Here is a 22,031-nt window from a genome sequence, read left to right as displayed (position 1 = left end):
GTTTATCCATTCAGTGGCTGATAGACACCTGGGTTGCTTCCACCTTTCGGCTGTTATCAATAATGCTGCTCTGAACATGGGTGTACAGATAGATAACTCTTCAAGACCCTGCTTTTAGTTCTTTTGGGTATATAGCCAGAAGTGGTATTACTGGATCATGAGTAATTGCTTTTCATGTTTTGAAAACCTGTTTTGCACATTCTGTTTTGCACAGTGGCTGCAGCATGTTACATTCCTACTAACAGTGCATAAGGGCTCCAATTTCCCCACCTCCTCACCAACACTAGTATCCTGTTTGAGAGTAGTCATCCTAACGCGTATGAAGTGTATCTGATTGTTCTGATTTGCATTTCCCTATTGACTAGTGATGTTTAGCATCTTTTCATGTGCCTGTTGGCCATCTGTGTCTCTTCTTTAGAGAAATGTCTGTTCAAGTTGTTTGTTTACCTATTTTTACTTGGTTGTATGTCTTGTTGGCACTGACCTCTCCAACCTCTTTCACATCACTCTTCCACCCAGAGTCATGTACCCAGAGTACCCAGAGTCATGTGGACAGTCTCTCTGTGCAGGGACATATACACCTTTCCTACATTTTGCAGCTATTGATCCATTTTCTGGGAAATTCTCTTTTCTCCTCCCACAGCTGGCCCTTTCACCAGCCTAAATGGCACTTCCGAGAACCTTTCTTGACCAGCCATCCACAGCCAACTCCATATTTACTCTCATATCACTGTTTCTTTCCTTCATGGAACCTACTCACAATCTGTAGTTACTTTGTTTATTTACATATTTACCTGGAACTTATGTCCACATGGAACATAGGTGCCACAGGCACACAGGGACATTGCCTGACATGTTCACTGCTCTATCCCCAGTGCCTCGCATGGTACCTGGCTTATAGTCTGCACTTAATATTTACTAAATGAAGGGGCGCCTGGGTGGCTCAGTCGGTTGGGCATCTGACTTCAGCTCAGGTCATGATCTCGCGGTCCGTGAGTTTGAGCCCCGCATCAGGCCCTGGGCTGATGGCTCAGAGCCTGGAGCCTGCTTCTGATTCTGTGTCTCCCTCTCTCTGCCCCTCCCCCGTTCATGCTCTGTCTTTCTCTGTCTCAAAAATAAATAAACGTTAAAAAAAAATTTTTTTTTAAATATTTACTGAATTAATGAATCACTACTAGAGGGGGCATCCTAGGGAAAAAGTGATGTGGCCCAAAATGAAGTTTGACCTCCCTAATCGAGGCTCAAAGTCACAGAAAAGGACACAGGAATTTTCTGGTTCTGAGTTCTGCACTTCAATTGCTGAGTCAGAAAAAGCACAGGACTATTCGAACCAGGGACATTGCTTGGGATCTGCCCCAGAGAAGTGGGGAAGCATTCTCAGTGTCCACCCAACAGAGGCAGAAGGCTGTGGAGGCTTGCTGCGGCCACTCTTCCCCTTCCCATTATGCCTGAAGTATGAGGCAGCTCAGCTAAAGTCGTGTGAGATTTGCAGAGTACTGGGGATTCTGGGAATGACTTGGGCTCCATCAGTCTCTTGAGTGCTAAATGTGTCAGTAGGATACCCTTCGCGAGTAGTCAAAAGATAAAAAATGAACTTTCCATACCACAGGACACTAGAAAAATCAAATTTTTGTATTTTAAAATATTTTCAAAGGCTAATGCTATGGTGGAACAACCCAAGGATAGTTGAACCAATCTCTCAGGGAATTAAAGGAGTATCAGCCAGTGCAAGCAGGTCTGTACAAATACACAGTTTACAAATGAGCACAACCAAAAGGGACATTGGCCCCAGAGGACCAGGCTGGGGAATCAAAGGGAGAAACAGAGGGCCCTCCAGAGCGACAGGCACATTCATACCACTGAAATCCCTGGACCCAAGAGGGCCTCCAGAGCCACCCCACCCTACAGCATGCCTCTTGCCCTTTCTGAGCCTGCGGCACAGGTGGAGACTAGATTCACCAGCACTTTGGCACCGTTACCCATGACTTGGCACCTCTGCTGGCCCCTCATGAGCCTCTGGCTCAACCTGGCAAGGCTCAAGAGAATGGACCTACTCTCCCCGCCCTTCGGCAAGGACCAGGGCCGGGAGACACTGGGGCAAGTATTTCCCTGAAGACGTGATGGAAAGGAGTGATGAAGGGGGCTGGTTCCAAAAAAAGGATGGGGTTTTCCCCACTGTGGTGCTGTGGGGAGAATGGAATGAGTTTCACCTGATACATACAGATGAGGTGCAAGCAACGCCCCCAGGCTCTAAGCATAATCCTAGAACCCGCAATGGGGTGAGGATGAAGAGACTGCTAGTCTGAGCTTTGGGACTTGTCACCTGCAGTCAGTCCCTCCAATTCTTGTTTGGGTTTGTCCTAATAGGACAATCATGGCTCTGCAATAAATAATTTCTGCTTGGATTTCTCCCTGATTAACCTTTCAGGTGTCCGAAGGAGGAAAAACAGAGGCTATTTCTGACACCACTCACCCCATCACCAGTGACTTTCCCTTGATACCTCTGACCTCTTCACTGAGGCCCCTCTAGAACCTCCAAAGGCACTGTCTTAGCAGATGGGAGTCCCAGGAAGAGCAGGCAGAGTTCTGAGGCATAGACGAGCTGTTTAGAAAACAGGTGGCCCTGGCAGAAGTGGAGGAATCTCTGAAAGAAAGCTACCACTGTGTCTACTCTTCTCATCCCCTACTTCTCTTGTCCCCAGAGATATCAGACAGAACCCCTTGGCCTGGTCCCTGCACTGTACCAGGCCCACCTTGGACACCTCTACCTTATTCATAGAATGGAGAAGCCTCCCCCCATGGCCCGCAACATACTTATTTCTGGTGACATGAGTGAGCTTTGCCCTGCAGTGGCCCTATACCATTGTGCCCAACTGCCCAGCTGCCCAGCCTCACCTCCCGACAGGTTGCTATGGGTCATGGCCTCTCAGGCAGTCGGCCAGGGAATACAAAGCAAAACTCAAATCAAAGCCACCAACCTTCCCACCCACCCCAGCCCCAGCCCCTACTTCCCGCCTGGGGGACCTTAGAACTGTTTGAGCACACGAGGGGAAGACAGTACCAGGTCTGTGACCACAGTGATCAAAGGCCCCGCTCCACCTGTCTCACCAGGAAGTGGCAGCTCAGGACACAGAATGCTGGACCTCTGCTCTCCTTCACAGCCCCTGCCACCATCCTCTGCTGCAAGTACTCCAGATTCAGCCAGCCTCTTTGTGAGTGGCCAGGATAGAGCCTCAGCACAGGGCACGAACGTTCCTCTCTAGCTGGAATCCTAGCCACACGCCCTCCTCTCCTTGTTGATAGCTTCCCCCTCCCCTTCCTCTCCCCCAGTCTGCCCTTGGCCTGACAGGGGCCTGGCTCCCGGAACAGAGACTCTCAGGGGCGCAAGTGAGAGCACAGTATGTTGGGAGAGAGCAGAGCCCCACTGGTGGTTTGGGTTAGAGCCTCTGTCCCACTGAGGCAGTGAGCCGCGTGACAGTTGGAGAGGTACGTTCCAGGAACCAAAGCATGGCCTTTGTCCCTCCGGTGGCTCCTAGTGTTCTGCACCTGTGCCAGGCTGTTTCCAAGGAACAAGTTAATTTTCTTTTTTTTCACTGAAGTGCTTGCTGAAGCTTAGTATACAGAATTTCTGAGTTGTTCCAAGAATCTGGCTCTTTGTCCGAGTCCCCAAATTGTAGGAGCTTTGTAAACAGGAGAGATAAGAGTTAGGGGGAGGAGGAAGGATCTGGACTGTGTTCCTTCATACTCAGTCTCAGTGCAGCAGCAGCATAAACCACGGCGATCACTGGTGGAACCTTAGCACACACAGCATTCTTCATGGAGAAGTGGGGACAAAGGCCAGGTGGCTGTTACCTGTACACAGGAGATGCCCACATCAGAGAAAGGGCCTAAAAGGCAGACAGACAGATCAGTAGAACCTTTCTTGCCCCACAGGAGTGAGTCAGGGTGGGATCTGTGCACCCTGCACACTCTGTCCAACCTTGCTTAGGGCCATCAAGCCAGCACAAGGGCAGGGCCAAGTCCAACCAGGATAACACGCAGCCTGGCCATAGCAATTGGCTCCTATCCTTTACCCTCAATCCCAGAGGCATTAGCAAGAGACAGGGCATCACCTGTGCCCAGGGATTGGGCCATCCCAATTCAGGGAGCATAATTGCTGTTCCAGCCGGGAGATGCGGAATGCCAGATACGATGAGGACATGACCAAGAAGCAGATCCTGGAGAAAGAGAGATAAGAAGGATATCTTATCTAGGAAAAGGGCATTTTTAGAGGCTCACCAGAAATAGGAGTGGGGACTAAGCTACTTCCAGTTGTACTTGGAGGAATTAGAGACTCTTGCCCTTTAGCTACATTCAGGCCTGGACATGTTTGTTCTGAGAGGCCACGTGGGGGTCCTGAGACTCGTCCCCATGGAGGTGTCCTCAAAGCCCAGCAAGAATTCTAGGTCCTTAAACTGAGCCCACCCTCCCTCTGACTGGCCACCTTGATCCCGTGCTTCCTTTTCAAGACCACAGAGATCATCCCCTAAGGAGACAGGTCCACATTCCCCCAGCAAGTGCTGAAGCTGACAGTCAGAACTCAGCCAGCAAAACCAGAGGAAGGTCATGAGGTAAGGTGAGGGGAAGCCAGGGGCTGGCTGTTCATGAAACACCCCACCATGCTCACCGCTCTCCTGGCCCTCAGGCCAAATTACAGACACGTCTGGGGTTCCAAAAACTGCTCTAAAGGTAGGTAGCAGGAAAGCTGTGGCTCTCCTCTAGTCTATCTGATGGCCCTCTCCAATTCGGTCAGCCCTCCCCCTCCCCAATCCTGTGCAACTTTTATTCAACAGTTTCGTATCCTGCCAGACTTAATCCTAAATTACAGGGTTGTATGAATAAAAACTGGAGATATTTTGTCTTGCTTCAGAAGGGCCTGCCATGTAGCCTCCAGACTCTGCCCAGGACTTTCAGTTGACCTGGGAACTCCCCACACACAGAGGCCCCTGCCAGACACCCAGGTGAGCTTGACACCCCCCCCCCGACCCCCGCCCAATATAGTCACCTACAGCACGAAGATGACCTTGAGGAGCTGGCAATCCCAGAGCCTCAGCTCCCCGTCGCTCCTGGGCAACTCCTCCAGTTTCTCCTTCTCACAGACAGCATTCTCTGTGATAGGAGAGCAATTAGGCATCTTCTGGGGGCAGGAGGCAGGAGCCCAGCCCAGCAAGGAGCATGCCCACCTTCCCCCCGCCCCCCCCCCCCCCCCCATTTTCTGAAGCTCCTTGGACGCTGCTTTCCCTTATAGATTTGAAGAAAGTAAGAAACAGCTTTAGGAAGAGCTGGTTGTGACTTTTCCTTTTTGCAGAAGTAGGGGGAAGAAAAGCCTGGTCTTTACAAACGTGATCATGGACAAGCCCCCTGAGCTCACCAGAGCCTGGAGGCTTCCTGGAGGGAAAGAAGCTGTCGGTGGAGTCCATGGATGCCCGAGGGATACAAGGGATGTTGTCTGGAAGGGACAGGGACCTGGAGGCAGGGCACACCTTTCTCCACTTCATCTCAGGGATGAGGACTTCCTGCAGAGAAGGAGGGAGAAATCGTCTATGACCCTTGGGATCTTACTTGTCCTAAGGGCCCACACTAGGTTTATCACACCTTCTCCAGATATTACCAATATGGAATCCTAGTGAGCATGATGTCAGGTACCCACAAGGGGAGAAACCATTACCATAGCAACCACATGTATCTCTTATCTGCTCCTTTGCTGTGACCAGCCATTCTTCCAGGGAACAATGTCTCCGAAGACTGCTAGTACAGAACCAGAATGGGATCTAAGACGCGAGCAAACCCAGGTATATGTTCAGATCTGCTGAGTCCAAGAAAGCTCAGCACAATATAATTTAGATGGGATAAGTCCTTCTAATCTGGACTCTAACCCTAAGGACATTACTGACCTTGGCAGGGGACACTTAGGATTCCCACCAACAAAAATGGGAACATCACCTTCTATCCCCTGCATAGAAGTGTGCATATCGTATGCTTGGCTAAACGCTTAATGATTAATGAAGGAGGCTTCAAACACCCTGGGGTCATTTCCATCCGCATCACTGTTCTAGAAACTCAGCTCTGCCTACCCACAACCCCAGCAGCAAAGGAGACTGCTGGGGCCGCAGCAAATCTCAAATGAGTCTGTCTGGGTTCTACAGCGATACCCTTTGAAGTTCTTCCCTGAGGATATCTCTATCCCCTGGAAGGCCCTCTTGATCCTGCTAAAGGAAAGAGGGTGGGTCACTGGCTCTCTGTCTGTACAGAAGTGGGATCCAACCTGGGTGGTGTTCTGGGGGCTGGACATCTGTTCTGCTCAGAAAGTCCACAGAGCTGCCCAGGACCTAGTGGCTCTACATGGTATGGAGCATGGTGGGTCTAGGGAACCCCCTGGCAGAGCATGGCCACTGGCTCTTGAACCTGGAGCCCAAGTTCTGCATTGTAGACCCTCCTGGGAGGCCCTGAAGCCTCAGAGGCATAGGGTCCCTCATGCCAGCAACTGTTCCTGCCAGCCTCAGCTCTCACCAGAGACTCGCACTCAGGTTCCTCTGGAAATTCTCTTACACTCAGGCTCTTCTTGCTGGAAGGCTAAAGAAGAAAGGGAACAGGGGTCACTTGTCCATTTGGAACACCCAAGGTCAGGGGTGAAGAGGTGTTAGTACTCTCCAAGAGAGCTTTACCTCCACATAAGCCACCTTGGGTCAGATGGAGCCTCACTCCCAGAGTTTGCAGGGGCTAATGCTGGAGCAGAGCACAAATCCAAGGCAACATACTTCCCCTAGCTCCTGCCCCTCCCCCACTTCCTCACCGTGGGCCAGAGAGAGCTGTAGGCACATTGGGAAGCAGCCACAAGCTTCTGTCTGTACATCGAGGAAGCCCAATGAGGCCATATACAGGGGATACACAAGGGCCAATGGCCTCAAAGGCACATGCTCACAAGCATAGACACCCAGTCCAAGGACTAAGTTCAGATAGGCTGGACCTGAGCCTATTACTCCCCTCTCCCTGCCCTTGGTCCCTGTGTTGGAGAGATGGGCCAACCACTCCCAACAGCCTTGTCCCAAGACCTCAGTCCAGACCTGAGCAGCCTCCCTGGGCCAGCTCCTGCCCCTGAGCTCCATACCTGTAGGTGTGTGCAGACCCTCCTCAGCATGTCATAGACACTGTCCCGGGAAAGCAGTGACACAAAGACATACTGGGACAGAGAAAGAAAACAGAAAAGGGTGGGGTAAGTACAGATTGGGGTGAGTGCCAGAGTCAGGATCCTGGGGCTGGGTTGGGGAAATTAACAAGGGATGGCTGGCCCAGAGACTCACTGACCTTTTGGCTGGTATTGGTGGTGATGGCCAGGCCATTGGGAAGGAGCCGGGCCATCTTGTGTTTTTTGATCATTTGCACAGACACCACAGGAATGACCACCTGAGTGGGAAGAGGAGTGCTTCTCTTAGGATCCACCCCAAAGGACATGGTCCCTTTGCTTCCTGCATAGGGCCCCAGCCACAACTGGCAATCAGACAAGCATAGACACCATGCAGAAGCCTGGCCCTATGCTGAAGAATATCTGAACTATCCACTTTCTTATGCAGGCTCCGCTTCCAGCTCTACCAACCTGCCCCAGCTCTGACAGCACACACCACTCTGGGCTCTCATCCTATTATCCAGGAGGCCAAGGACGGCTGCTCTGGTGAATCCCATACTCCAGTAATGGAGTCCCCTGAGCTACCACCTGGCCACAATTATGGCTCCCTCTAAATGTGGCATCCCGCTCTGATTCTGAAGGCATTTCAGAGGCACCCATAGGCAGAATAAATTTGCTATGAGCTGTTCAGGTCGGCTCAGGCCAGATGGGGAGTCTAGATTGGGGGCCCTCCCCAGACGCCAGGTAGGATGTCTTGTAGTGACAGGCCTGCATGCCTGCACGGGAGGGGCCTATATCTTCCCTGGCTGGGACCTCATGGGCCCATTGCAGGCCTTACCACTTATTACTACCTTGATATCCTTGCCAAAGAGGCTAGCATGGAAACAGAGCCAGTTGGGGGAGATGTAGAGCCGGCCCTGGAGAAGAAGGTCCCTCTGGAGGGCACAGGAACACACTGGGAAGTCACAGGAAAGAAGACTGCCATGAGCAAGGCCAACCCTGAAGCTCCACGGCCTGGGTCCTACACTCAGGAGTCCAGAGCCCAGCCTCAGGGACTGCCTTCCTCAGAATCCCACTTCCTGACCCCAGGCCCCAAACCACCCATTCCACCAGCACCCAGAGTCCTTCCTGAGAGTCCTGACTGCCCCACCCTACCCCACCAAACTGCTAGAGGTTCCCTCCTTCACCACTCATGTCTCACAGGGTTCCCCAAGCCTGGATTCTTGCTCCCTCAGGCAAAACTCCCTGCCCTACCCTGCCCTGCCCTGCCCTGCCCTGCTCAGCCCTGCCCTGGAGAGAGAGCCTCGATTGTGCAAATGCTCCAACTTGCTCACTGAGAGGCCTCACTGAGAGCAGGGAAGAGCAGTCATTGATAAGAGCAGAACAAAAATAAGATTTGGAAGCCCTGATATTGCCTCAAGAAAACGTTCATAAATTCCATTTCATGTCCCAAATCTACCCAGTCTTCTCATACTTTTGAAGAAAACAGGCCCAACCACATCCAAAGGGCAGCCAGTTCCCGTATCGAAATTGTGCCTTGGAGGCTCTGGAGGAGAGGACCTGGGCCTCAGGCACTCTAGGCACCTGTCCAGCCACACCAGGGAGATAGCTCACCTTTGAGAACAACCTCCTCCAAAGGGATGTCCTTAAACAGCTTGTGGTATTGCTGGTTGTATTTACTCAGTAGTGTCTGCAAACACACGAGCTGGGGCTGAGAAGTCCTGGGGAATCAGACCACTAAAGGGGCCCTGCACCAGCCACCAGGAAATAATGCCACAGGGGCAGGGGCTCTGGTATGAAGCAGTCAGTAAGCAGCCAGTGGGGGTGAAAGGCTGAGTTCCAAGCACAGCATGTCTCTCGGTGACGGTAGATCCTAATGGGCAGCCTATGACTGGAGGGGGACACACCACCCCCACCCAGGAGGGGGACACTCACTTGGGTTTCCCCTGGTGACAAGCCTGGTGGCCAAGGAACCAACAGTCACTAAATTCAGGCAGCCCTGGGCCCCTCCCTTGGTGGGCAGTGAAAAGTCAGCCTCCACACACTTACCCCTTCTCGGCCACACTTCTTGATCTCTTCACTCTTCAAGCCTTCTGGCCAGTGCAGACTGCAAAGGAGACATTCCATTCCAGGGACAAGGAACCCTTGAGTTCTGCCCATACATCCTCAGGGCCAGGTCTGCCCTGGCTTCAAGCCAGAAGCTTAGAGCAGAGATTGGAGACTGAGGCCCTTCTCTAGGAGCCACAGCAAAGTGATAAGCAACAGCAAGTATGTAGCTTGACCCTGCAGGCTACCAGCCCTCCTCCCAGACAGCTGTGGGCAGTGGCTCCCCAGGAGGTTCGCTCAGCCTGAGCCTCCGCCTCCTGGAGATGCTTAGGAGCCTCCCACCCCCAAGTGTCAAAAACCCTCTCCCACTTCTCTGGCCAAAGGATAAGCAGAGGAGAAGACCCAGGGATAAATGAGTAGGAGACACAAGGATGGGGACCAGCTTGGGGAGTGGGTGAGGTGGAGATGTCAGACTCACAGCTCCGGGGCCTGGCTATGGGCCATGATCCCAGCAGGAATGCCCTTCTGGAAGCCTCCTCCCGGCAGCCTGGAGCTCAGCAGACTCACCTGACCTGATGGAGGCTACCAAGGCTGAGGGAGAGGGGTGGTGCTGGAACGCAAACCTTTGCCCTGGCCAGGTTGGCCTGAGGACAGGTGGGCAGGGAGGAGGCTGGTAACCTGAGAAGCCTAGACTCTGCTAGGTCCCTGTGTGCTGGGACAGTCCCGGGAATGGGAGGAAGGGGCCGGGAGCAGCCTGTGCCCAAACTAACACCTGACGCAAGGTCCCCTTTCTAACTTTTCTTTAACCCTTTTGCCCCTTTCTTTTTTATTTTTTTAAAGTTTTTAAATTTACATGCCCGTTAGTGAGCACAGTGTACTATTAGTTTCAGGTGTACAATACAGTGATTCAGCACTTCCATACATCCCCCCGTGCTCATCACAACTGCACTCCTTAATCCCCATCACCTATTTCTCCCATCCCCCCAGCCCCCTCTCCTCTGGTAACAAACTGATGTTTGTTCTCTGTAGTTAAGGGTTGGTGTCTTGGTTTGCCTCTCTCTTTCTCGGTCTCTCTCTTTTCTTTCCCCCCTTGTTCGTTTGTTTTGTTTCTTAAATTCCACATATGAGTGAAATCATATGGTATTTGTCTTTCTCTGACTGACTTATTTTGCTTAGCGTAATACACCCTAGCTCCGTCTATGTCATTGCAAATGGCAAGATTTCATTATTTTTTATTTGCTCTGGTCTCTGAGGTCCTCCTGAGGGCTTCCCACCCCTAATCGGTATGTATATCTGACCAGTGGAAAGGGCCTCACCTGGAGTTCAGGGGTGCCTGAACCCTGGCTAGTTTCTCTGTGCAGGACACAGGGCTCTTCAGAGAAGCTGTCTTTCCATGCATCTGCTGGTTGCTAAGCAGAAACAGGCCTGCATCAGGAAGGGTGGCTCTATGGGGACACCTTTCCCGACCAGCATCACCATCCCCAGGGCAGGTCCTCTACCCCCACCCAAGACCAGCCCTGCTGTTCAGGGTGAGGCTGAAGCTGTCAGAGTCCAGAGGCAGCAGCTCAGGCAGGAGTCCTGTGCTCCCTGATAGAAGGGACAATCTCACACGCCATCCTTCCTGGAAGCCTGCAGATCAGTTTATTCCTGGGTGGGAAGGAAAATCAGCCTGCCTTAGTGGAGCACCAGGAGGTTAAGCCCTGGGCCCCACCCCGGAGAAAGCACATCCGGATGGAGGACTCTAAGACTTGCTCATGGCTGAAACCATAGTGCCTGAGGTGCCTGGGCAGCATGACCATAAGCTCTCAGCGCAATCCTAGGATGCTAAGGAAAGGATGCTGAGCACAGGAGGCCTTAGCAGAGCTGAGGATCTGGGGCCACTAATGGTGTGGGAGGGGCTCTAGTCAACCCACAGGTGACCATGGGCTGGGAGGAGAGGAGCAGCCCCACACCATGAAGTGGCTTTGGTGGCCTTCAGACAATCAGGGCACCTTGGCCCTGAGAGCCATACTGTCTCAAAAATGTGCCAGAGAGCGGGCCCTGGAGGGAGGAGACACCATCTCCCTGGGCAAGTGGGGCTCTCCAGTGGCTTTTGAATTCATGCCTCTACTAAACAGCTCCAAAGTATAGGGTTTCCCCCTTCCTGCCCCTCCAACACACAGGCTAGGAATCAATAAAGCCTGAGCATTCAAACTAGCTCCCAACTCAATGGGCCCAGAAGCTGACAGGAAGAGAAGGTGGCCAAGAAGCAGGGCCAAGGCAGGGCATCATGGTGGTCACAAACAGGAAACATGGTTCTGGGCAGATAAGGAGCTGGAACCCGAGGCCTGCAAATACCAACCCTTGGTCCTTCTCAGCTTTGTTGTGGGCGCAAGTCAAAGTTCTCTTCTTCAAGAACAGAGTTGGCCGAGATCTGCCAAAGACCCTCAGAGTCATTTAGTCTGACCCCCTAATATACTGTGTAAAGAGTAGGAAACTGACCCCTGCCAAGGGACAGGCTGTACCTAGTATCACACAGTGAAGAGCCAGGTAACCTCACCCACAAAATCAGCCCATCCACAGCCATGTGGCCTGGTGATTTCTGCCTCTGCCCTTAGTCTTCTGGAGAATTTTGGTAAATACACATCAACATATGTTTCCTGAATCTTGCAAAGTGACAAGTTTTGCTAGTGATTTGACCCTGTTGACTCCCAAAGTTAATTTCTATATTTATTTGGTCCCTTCATTTCATATTTTAAGAGGGTCCCCCCCTCCTTTTGACTTTTGTTACTCTCATTACAGAAAATGTGAGAAAAACAAAATATGATGATCAAAATCACCAAGAAGCAAATGCCCTTAAAACATCACCCAAAGAAAAGATTTATGCATAAATATAGAATTCATGTAAGTAGAAGTATACATTATAATATGTATGTTCTACTTTTGTTGCTTAACATGATTTCATGAGAAATTCCCCATGTCACTGTCCATGGCTGAGACAGAGTCTCAGAAGTGTGATTAGTGAGTGGAGAATGCTCATTTCCTGGGCTCTTTAGACTCACTCCCAAAGTGCTTCCATATGTTTTACTGGTGACCACAGCCATCAGCACTACGTGAGGGTACCGGCTTACCTACATCTGGGCTACATCCATGGGCTATTATCTTTTTCTCACTTTTGCAAGTTTGATACATGGAAGTATGCTATTTTCATTTCTATTTCTACTTCCTGATAGGTTCAACAATATTTCCCATATATACACATTAACCACCAGAATTTCATCTGTGAATTGTCTGTGAGGGTCTTTACGTTTTTCTTATTGATTTGTATTAAATTTTTTTTGAGAATATTACTCCTTAATTTCTCATTTTTGTAAACATCTCCCCCAGTTTGTCATTTGCCTTTTAGTTTTGTCTGTGGTACTATTCAGTTTTTGTGTGGCAAATTCCATCTATGTCTTCTATCTCTTGATTCCTCACTTGGTTTGAGTGCTTTGGTTGGAGAGGCCCCTGAGGTAGAGATTGTACAAGTCAAGCCACTGAGTCCTTGGGGAGCTTAGACCCTGCAGCTTGTGAGCATACTGGGCCACAAGGAAAGAGAAGGAAATGGGGCCCGCTCTAAGGAGCACACTCTAACCTGGAGGCCCAGGGGTAGAGTGAAACCCCAAGAAGGACTTTGGCCATGGTCACAGAGGCAGGGAGCCTGTCATTCGGGCATTGGGAAGGGTGATTCGAGCTATCAGGGCTGCAGGAGCCCAGAAGGCAGACAGAGTGAGAGTCACAGAAAGGCTCCTAGAGAAAAGGAATCCTAACCCTACCACCTGGGTAAGACTGTCATCCTGTAAAAGTTCCATATCTAACTTTGCGTTCATGATCATTCCTCTGCATGGCTTCTAAACTGAACTCATCCTTAGGTCCAGTGTGTCTTGCTCAGGGACGGGAGCCCGCCCTCCGCCCTCCCCCAACCTAGTGAGGAGCCCCTGCTGCAGACACTCACAACACCCCAATCCTGGTCTCCCTCTTAGCACTTTTCACACTGGGTCAGTGCTGGAACTGCTCGTCTCTGGGGGCTCCAAGATGGCAGGGACTCTGCCTCCTCCCTCCCTGAAGGTCACAAGCTGGGTGAAAGGCCAGCATGCAGCAGGCACACGCGATATGTTTGAGGAATGAAGTGTGGGGTCAGTAAGCAAGGCTGGAGGAGAGATGGACCATGAGAAAAACAAAAGAAGGCGGTGCACTCGCTCTCCCCACAGCATCTCCAGGAAGAAAAGAACAGTGGTAAAACACAGTCACTGGGGGTGGGGGAAATGACTTTCAAGTATCTCCTTTATGCATGATGAACAAGATGGTTACAAGCCATTCCTACCTGTCCATCTGTTAAGGCCAGTCCCTCCTGGCTGTCCTCATAATGCTCTTGATACAGAGACTCTGCCTGTGGCCGAAATGCATGGTTTGCAAAACTATCAAGTCAGATTTTCTACTAATTAGTCTACAGTATTTAGGTGAGTAAAAATAAAGAAATGGGAGCAAAATCAGATACAAGGGTAGGTCTGGGGCAGAGTGGTCACCACAGAACCAATAAGTGGGGAGCACCCAAGGACCAACTGGGCCCTGCTGCACAAGGTCAGGAAGGAGGCTTCAAGAGCAGGAAGCTGGAGAATGGGGACCAGCCTGGGTGCCCCCAATCTCCTGGCAGCCTCTGTGCGTTCCCACACAGACCTCCTCAAGCCAGTTGCCCCTACTCTGTGGGTTGTGAACTAACCCCCTTGCCCATCAAGTCCCACTCCTACCCCCACCTGCAGACTGTGGGTAGTATCAGGGGTCCTCAAAGCCATGTCTGTTTTTTCCATCAGAGCCACAAAAAAATATTCTTGTTATCAAGGGGATGCAGCAGGGGAGGCCCAATATTTTGGACATTAGAGGAGGTAGAAAAGGTTGGGGAACTCCTCAGATGAGTCCCTTTCGCCCTGCTGAGCCCGATTCCGGGGCAGGATGCCTCTCCAGAGGACACAACAGCTGCTTGCCCTACCTGCAAGCCTTCCTTCATTCCCTCTCCAAATACTCACTGAGCTTATCACACCAGGAGTCCAGGGTGCAGCCTGCCACATGGGGCTGCTGAAAGAGCAGGGGGCGGGGAGCTAGCACTGGGGATGTCAGCAGAGGAGCCAGGCCAGTCAAGAAAGGGCGGGGGGGAGGGGGGGGGGACACAGAGAGGGTAGGAGAGGGAGAGAGAGACAATAAGGAGGGAACCCAGAGGTCCAAGAGTCGAGCTGCCTCCTGCAGAACTCATGGACCAGGCCTCACAGGACACCTGACATGTGTACACTCTGCTCTGGAAGCTTCCTCCAGGCTCAGAATACACCCACCAGGCAGATGCTCCCAAATCGAAATCTGTAAATCTCTAACCTTGACACCTCCTCTCCTCCTGAGCTTCAGCTATCTGGATGTATCCATCAAGGTGAGCTCAGTGTCATCCCCCCAAATCTGCTTCCTTCTGAGCACCCAATATCCCTGAAAGGCTCCTTCCTCCATGGTTACCCAAGGCAGAAGCCTCACCTCCTTCTCCTCCCCTCCCCCCCACAGCACTCAATCCCCAGAGGCCCAAGAGCCTTCCCCCAGCTGAACCTATGACACCAGGACACCACCTACTCCATTCCTGCTGCACCTGCCAGCCCTGATCACCATCATCCTTTCCCTGATGTTGGCAGAAGCCTCCTCACCATGCCTGGCCCTCCCCCACATCTGCACCACCAGCAGAGCCACCTGGGGCCCAGAACTGATCCTGCCACTCTTTTGCTGACCTTACCTCCCTCATGCCTCCTCAGCTGGCCTTCCTGAGCTTCCTGCTTCCCTTCCCAGCCTCACTCCTGAGGCTCACCTGAGCCCAGCTTCCTTGTTGCCGCAGCCCTCCGCACCTGCACATCCTCCCTACCTGCAATTCCTTCCCATGCTTGTCTACCTGGAGAATTCCACTTATCTTTCAAGTCCCAGTTCAAATGTCACCTCCTCTGTGAAGCCCTCCCTGGTCTCCCCCCCTGCAGAGCTGGTCAGTCCTCCTCTGTGGTCCCCTGTCCCCTCTGTCCTGCTGTGCTGTCCCAGCACTTACCACACCAGACTGTGCTTGTCTGTTTACACATCCAGCTGCCCCCAGTGGCCTCTGAGCTCCACCAGGGGTGTGTCTTATACATCTCTGTATCCCCAGCACACAGCAGGCACCCAGTGTTTGCTACTGTGAGGGAAGCAGACAGAGAAAGAGAGATGGTGACACTCCAAGAGGGAAGAGGGGAGGGATAAATCAAGGCAGTAGAAGGGAAAGGCACATAGAATGGAGCAATGGGGGTCACCTGCAGACCCGTCCCTTCCAGGAGCCTTCCCCGTGAAGCAGGCAGTCAGCACTGACCCAGCACCACCAGGCACTCAGTCCATGCTGGCTGACTGATCAAAGGGGGAGCTCGGGTGGGAGGCAGAGACAAAAGAAAAAGGATAAAGTGGCTCGGAAGGGATGCAATGTGGTATTTGGGGAAAGCACAAGCCGGACCCCTCAGGCCTCCACTGCTGTGTTCACTGGACTGGCATGCTCCTGGACTGTCCTGTGCCCACACTCAAGCCTCCCTAGCCCCAGGGGAAACCTCCTTTCAGGCTCCTCCAAGCCTGGCAGGAGCAGCACCCAGGCCATGCTGAAGCAGAAAGCCAGGCTGGGTCTGCAAGTTCACAGGCGGGTCCCCTGGGACAACTTGGGGGAGTCTCCCACGTTGACTTCTCATGGACATTTGAGATACTAGAGCATCATGTGGGACCTGCCAGTCCTTCTCAAGGCCTGGCCCAGCAACAGCTCCACCCCTTCAGCAGCTGGCCAGGACGCTGGGCCCTGTAACCTCCAAGAAGAGAGTTCCTCCAAACAAAAAACACACCTTAGCAACACGTTCCTGAAAACACAAACCCACAGACCACAAAGATGGCCCATCTCTACCTTGACCACTTGCTTAGCACACAGCTCACCGACTTCGTCATGGAGAAGAGAGACCATCTGGTCAAGTCTAATGTGCAGCCTATTGAGTACACATTAGCATCACATGTAGAGCTTTTTTTTTTTTTTAATGTTTATTTATTTTTGAGACAGAGAGAGACAGAGCATGAATGGGGGAGGGTCAGAGAGAGAGGGAGACACAGAATCTGAAACGGGCTCCAGGCTCTGAGCTGTCAGCACAGAGCCCGACGCGGGGCTCGAACTCATGGACCGCGAGATCATGACCTGAGCTGAAGTCGGACGTTGAACCGACTGAGCCACCCAGGCGCCCCAACATGTAGAGCTTTTTAAGAAAACAAACAAAAAAATGATGCCTGAGCCCTGTCTCAGACCAATTAAATCAGAGTCTCTGGGGGTAGCATGTAGGTAGCTATATATTTTCAACTTCTTATTGAAGTATAGTTTACACATAGAAAAGCATATGTAGGAGAGATGCCTGGGTGGCTAAATGTCTGACTCTTGATTTCGGCTCAGGTCATGATCTCACAGTTTGTGAGATTGAGCCCCACGTCAGGCTCTGGGCTGACAGCTCAGAGCCTGCTTGGGATTCTCTCTCTGTCCCTCCCCTGCTTGCACTCTCTCTCTCTCTCCCTCTCTCTCTCTCTCACACACACACACACACACACACAAACACTAAATAAACTTTTTAAAAAAAAGAGTACATAAAATAAATGTACAATTCAATGCATTTCACAAATAGAACACACTTGGAAACCAGCCCCCAGAAGCCCCTCCTGCCTCTTTCAGTCTCACCACCACCCCCAACCTGCCACCCACAACCCACAACCCACAAGAATAACCATCACCCTGGTTTCCACAGCACAGGTTGCCTCTGCCTCTTCTTTGTGGACTTTCTATGAACGGAATCATACCATACATACCCTTTTATGTGGCTCCTTTTACTCAGCAATGCATCTGTGGGATTCGTCCACAGTGTTGTATGTAGCTATTAATTGTGCATTTTCACCAATGTTTAGAATTCCATTACACGGACATACTACAACTTATTCATTTTACTATAGATGGGCATCTGGGAAATTTCCAGTTTTTGCCCGTTATGAAAGTGTGGCCAGGAACATTCCAGCACCTGTAGTGTGGACACAAGTATTCATTTCTATGGGCAAACACTTAGGATTTGAATTGCTGGGTCATAAGTTAGGCATATGTTCAGTTTCAGGCTTTTAAAGGATCTCAGGTGATTTTATTAAAAAAAATTTTTTTTAATGTTTGTTTATTTTTGAGAGAGAGAGAGGCAGCATGAGTGGGGGAGGGGCAGAGAGAGAGGGAGACACAGAATCTGAAGTAGGCTCCAGGCTCAGCACAGAGCCCGATGTGGGGCTTGAACCCACAAACTGTGAGATCATGAGCTAAGCTGAAGTTGGACACTTAACCGTATGAGCCACTCAGGCGCCCCTCCAGTGATTTTAAACATGCAGCCAGTGTTAAGAAACTGCTGTGCATGAATCCTGCCCCCACTTCTCTCCTTTTTTTGTGGCTCAGAGGGAGAAGCATGGCTCCTGGAATTCAGGGCCAATCCTCTTGCCTGGGCTCTGGATCTAGGGCCCTGACCCTCCTATGCCTTCACCCTGCCCCTCTAAAGTTCCAGGAACACCCTTGGCAAGACAGGAATCACATTGTTAATAGAGATTTCCTTCATCTGTTAAGGTCACAGAGCACATTTACTAGCTCGTGCCAAGGAAGTAAGAGCAGCTTTCCGTGCGGCAGAGGCTGGCTCTGTGTCCTTCCCGAAAGCCTCCCTACGTCCTCCCAGGGCCACAGTCCTGACACACAGCCCAGAAACCAGTTGACAAGAGCTCTGCCGAAAGGAAACTGGAATAATGTCAATAGAGTCAGGCTTATCATCAGTACTCCAAAACTTGAAGATAGGGAGTCTGGATGGCTCAGTTGGTTAAGCAGCCGATGACTCTTGATTTCGGTTCAGGTCATGATCTCACGGTGGGTTTGTGAGTTTGAGCCCCGAGTCAGGCTCTGCTCTCACAGTGCGGAGCCTGCTTCATATCCTCTGTCTCCCTCTCTCTGCCCCTCCCCCACTCACATTCTTTCTCTCTCTCTTTCTCTCTCTCAAAAATGAATAAATGTTGAAAAAATTATTTTTAAAAAATAAATAAAACTTGGGGCACATAGGTGGCTCAGTTGGTTGAGCATCCAACTATTGATTTCGGCTCAGGTCACGATCTTGCGGTTCGTGAGTTTGAGCCCCGCATCAGACTCCACGCTGATGGTGAGGAGCCTGCTTGGGATTCTGTCTCTCCCTCTCTCTGCCGCTCCCGAGTTCATGCCCTCTCTCTCTCTCTCACTCAAAACAAATAAATAAATTTTAAAAATAAATAAAATGAAGATAAAAGTTACTCTTTTGCAAAAAATAATTCTGTTATTTTTACACAGAAGCTGCCTCTCACTTTATTTTCTAAGCAAATATTCCTTATGTAGGACCACTGCTTTGCTGTCTCTGCTGACAAGAAATGGGGAAAGAATCCTGAGTGTAAGGGGGTGGCGTTCAGTGAACTGGGGGCCACACACTGGGTCCCAATCCAGCTGTCCCACTCAGCAGCCCTGGCCAAGGACTCAGGAGGGACGGGCACCCAGCGCAGGCACAAACCCTGCCTACCACGGGCAGGTCTGAGAACACCTGGGTCACCAATGTGCTTAGTTCCCTTTTACTCACTGTGGCAGCAGCTTTGAAATGAAAGGGGATGTGGAGGGCCAGGCATCCTGCTTCCCAAGATGCCACAGTCTGTACCAAATGACCCTGGCTGCCACCAGCAGAACCATGGTGTGCTCTAGACCCACACAAAGCCATCTGTAAGCTGACCAGCAGCCTCTTTGGAGGAAAAGATGAACTTTGGCCCATACGACTCCATTTCTAATGGATCCCAATGGGGACATAAGAGATGGGAGGTGTGCAGCCAGAAGCAGTAAACAGGCAGGAGGGAGGTATACTGCAGGGACCCTGGAGCAGAACCTTCGGGTGCCCCTGGAGCTGGGTCTAGAACAAGGGAAGAGGGAGCAGAGAGCAGAGACCAGCAGGGGTGCATGGGCTGGGAGAGAGCAAAGAAGGTCTGCCCCCCTTTCAGCCCATTAATTTTCACTTCTGCAGTCGGTGCCCCAGCACTGCCTCTCCTGAAGCTTCTCCAGTAGACAGGGAAAAGGGGAGACCTGAAGGGGGTCTCTTGGGCTGAGATGGCCATGCAGGGGCCCCTCTGAGAAGTAGGATTCCCTAGACCAGAACCCTTCCCACCCTCCCACCCCTCTCCAAGCCTTTATCTTCTCTGCTCAGAGAACCAAACAAACTGGGAGAGCTAGTTGTTCAGGAGGAGATATGAGCTAGCATAGCCCTCTGGGGGTGGCTGCATCCAGCCTGAACAAGGACCCCTTTGAGCTCTGGTGCCTACAAGAACTCCTACCTACAGGGATCTCAGAACCCTCTGGGCGCTCCACCCAGTGGGAGCTGGGAGGGCCGAGAGCAAGGCTGGCTCTATCTCCCACTCTTGGCAGCCAAGATGCTGCCCACTGCCCAGGTCTCTCTGTGGAGCCCAGAGCTAGTTAGCCAAGCCCCATTTAGAGGTTAAATGGTTAAAGGGCTCCAATCCCACTCTTCCCTGCTCCTAGAACTCTCCCCCATGGCATGGGCTCTCCCAGCACACTAGAAAGGCCCAGGTCCTTACAGGGATGGAATTCAGGATCAAAGTGCTCAGGCTGACTCCTCTTGGGCATTCAGGAGGAGTGCTAATGAGCTGCCCTCCCAGTTCTGCCTGGGTCCTGCTTAGCTAACCTGCTCCTGCCCAAGATGGAGACCCTCTCTCTCTCATCTCCCAACACTTCCCTGAAGCCTAGCCAGCTGGTAGGCTGGGAGAGCAGACCCCTCCCACCTTGTCTCCACTCGCCGTCTGCGCGTCTGCTCAGATATCTTCACTGTTGTATCCCCTGTTTATGTGGTTGTCTCCCCACTAGACTATCTTTCTTATTCATCTCTCACCCTGGGGCCACACACAGCTTCAGGCATACAGTAAGTGCTCAATAACTGTGTACTGAATAAACAAACACTCCCTGCTGAAAAGCTCCTTTGTGTAGTTTGTTCAGCCACACTGGGACCTTGGAACACAAACACAAGAGCTGGAGTGAGAGCAAGTCACTTGAGTTTGCTTCTGGCTGCCCTTGACCTCCTAGGTGGCCTCCAGTCCCCTTCCTCTGGGTCTGCTCCCCTATAAAATGGGGAAAATCCCCTTGCTGACCTGAAAATCTTCAGGGCTGCTGTGGGGATCTGAGAGGTCATGGCCTAGCCCCAAGGAGGGGACTGGTCCTCACAGCCTTGTCCACTGAGCCTCCAATCCCCTGCCAGCCCCACTAAGAGCTCTGCATCCCGTCATGTCCCTTGAAGGATGTCAAGAGGTGTAGCTGCAGAGACGGTGCACTGCCAGGCCCCAAACTGCACCCTGAAGCTCCACACACGTTCTGCATGACTGAATCTTTTCCTTGGGACTTCAGCCAGAGAGCCTCCAAGGGCAGGGCCCTCTTTGCACCTGGGCCACACCCAATAACTGCTCCCACCCGGGGTGGGGGGGGGGGGCCGGGGAGAGGGGGTTGGGGGGCAGTGCTGGAGGCTCTCTCACAACTCAGGCCCAACCCTGTTCAGCATCCCTCCCCCACCCTCCTTCCACCAAGGGTTTGAGGCCAGGAGTTGCTGCCCCCTTCCTGGCCAGAGCTCAAAGGCCTACAGAGTAAGAACAGTCACCAGGGAGACATACGGGACAAACAGCTAAAACACGGAAGCTTTGCTCCTGGGGATGTCCAGGATTTCTCATGAAACCCAGGCCACCATGGAGCAAGCAGCTGGTTCTGCAGAGAGTAATCTGCCTGTAGCTGGCCTCATCCCATAGTGCCCACTGCTATAGCAGCATCTGTTTGAGCTGGCATCCCTGGACCTGGTCACAGACCACTTTTTCTGGGCCAGCCAGTTAGGGCCTGGCCATTTCCAGACAAGAAGCTGGTCATTCAGGTCTAAAAACAGACTTGCATTCATTAAGAAACAGAGCACCCCTGTGCTCCTGGTGGCCACCCTCTGCCGGGCTTGCTGTGGGAGGGCCCACAGGCAGCCTCAGCTGCTCAGACGCCCCCACTCAAGGCTGCCAGGGGGTGTGGCTACCCTTGGGACAAGTCTGCTCTGTCCATCCATGGATGCCATCCAATGCACCCCATTCCAACCATCCTCACAGCCACCTCAGAATCCCTCTGGCTTTGTGCATCCTCCAGGCTCTTCTCAGGACACAGGCAGGTTTGAAGGAGTCTTAGGGTCCTGAAAGAGCCTGGGTTTGGGGGCAGAAAGAGAGTCAGGCCTAGAAGTACCTCTCACTGTTGAGGGGCCTTGGAGAAGCCACACTCTATCTCTGGACCTAGTTACTCTCTACAAAGGGGCGATAAAGCCTCACCCCAGGAAGGCAAGCAAATGTTGTCTGAGGGAAAAACAAAGCACAGCCAGGAACTGGGTGAACTGCAAATGGCCACTGACCCTTCTGTGATCAGAAGAACCCCTATCCTAGGAGAGGCTGGCAGGATAACAGTCCTCAAAGGCCACCAGCCTCTCTGCCTCACTCCTACAAACATCAATTAAATGTCTGCTATTCGCTCAGTTCTGTGTAAGTGCTGTGTATACTAAGAGGGATAAGGCAAGCTACTATCCCCAAAATGCCTGGTGGGAGAGGCAGACATGAAGCAAATATTTACATAAATCAATACATAATTATAACTGTGTAATATATGCTATAAAAGGAGGGCACAGCGTCCTAAGAGGACCTCTATCAG

At 51.8% G+C, this 22,031-nt stretch overlaps 1 protein-coding gene and 1 long non-coding RNA gene across 16 annotated transcripts in view; one reads left to right on the top strand and one right to left on the bottom strand.

Moving 5' to 3' along the window:
• Positions 1 to 1,611: 1,611 nt before the first annotated feature.
• Positions 1,612 to 22,031, bottom strand: part of GRAMD2A (GRAM domain containing 2A) — a 34,265-nt gene continuing 13,845 nt past the window's right edge. For 2 of the 13 annotated variants that reach the window (XM_027067702.2, XM_027067703.2), the window contains exons 2-12: positions 10,525 to 10,855; positions 9,212 to 9,269; positions 8,777 to 8,873; positions 8,014 to 8,117; positions 7,345 to 7,443; positions 7,148 to 7,219; positions 6,550 to 6,612; positions 5,411 to 5,555; positions 5,049 to 5,148; positions 4,113 to 4,217; positions 1,612 to 3,852 (exon numbers count right to left, since the gene is read on the bottom strand). In XM_027067702.2, the coding sequence (XP_026923503.1) occupies positions 3,849 to 3,852; positions 4,113 to 4,217; positions 5,049 to 5,148; positions 5,411 to 5,555; positions 6,550 to 6,612; positions 7,148 to 7,219; positions 7,345 to 7,443; positions 8,014 to 8,117; positions 8,777 to 8,873; positions 9,212 to 9,269; positions 10,525 to 10,607 (930 nt within the window). In that variant the 5' untranslated portion in view covers positions 10,608 to 10,855 and the 3' untranslated portion in view covers positions 1,612 to 3,848. Of the gene's footprint in view, positions 3,853 to 4,108; positions 4,218 to 5,048; positions 5,149 to 5,410; positions 5,556 to 6,549; positions 6,613 to 7,147; positions 7,220 to 7,344; positions 7,444 to 8,013; positions 8,118 to 8,776; positions 8,874 to 9,211; positions 9,853 to 10,524; positions 10,856 to 22,031 lie in introns of those variants that run through there. The other 11 variants (XM_027067705.2, XM_053223774.1, XM_027067708.2 and 8 more) reach the window with 11 other exon arrangements.
• Positions 3,852 to 12,537, top strand: LOC128315901 (uncharacterized). 3 transcript variants are annotated; one of them, XR_008299051.1, is made up of 3 exons: positions 3,852 to 4,728; positions 4,910 to 5,000; positions 5,348 to 6,514. It is a non-coding gene; the product is annotated as an uncharacterized LOC128315901 (long non-coding RNA). The 3 variants fall into 3 exon arrangements; XR_008299052.1 differs by lacking the exon at positions 5,348 to 6,514 and adding an exon at positions 11,990 to 12,537 and having other exon boundaries at positions 3,852 to 5,000; XR_008299050.1 differs by having other exon boundaries at positions 3,852 to 5,000.

Source organism: Acinonyx jubatus, chromosome B3 (genome assembly GCF_027475565.1).
Source record: "Acinonyx jubatus isolate Ajub_Pintada_27869175 chromosome B3, VMU_Ajub_asm_v1.0, whole genome shotgun sequence".
In the NCBI taxonomy this organism is placed as follows: Eukaryota; Metazoa; Chordata; class Mammalia; order Carnivora; family Felidae; genus Acinonyx; species Acinonyx jubatus.
This window is presented reverse-complemented; position numbering and strand designations above follow the sequence as displayed.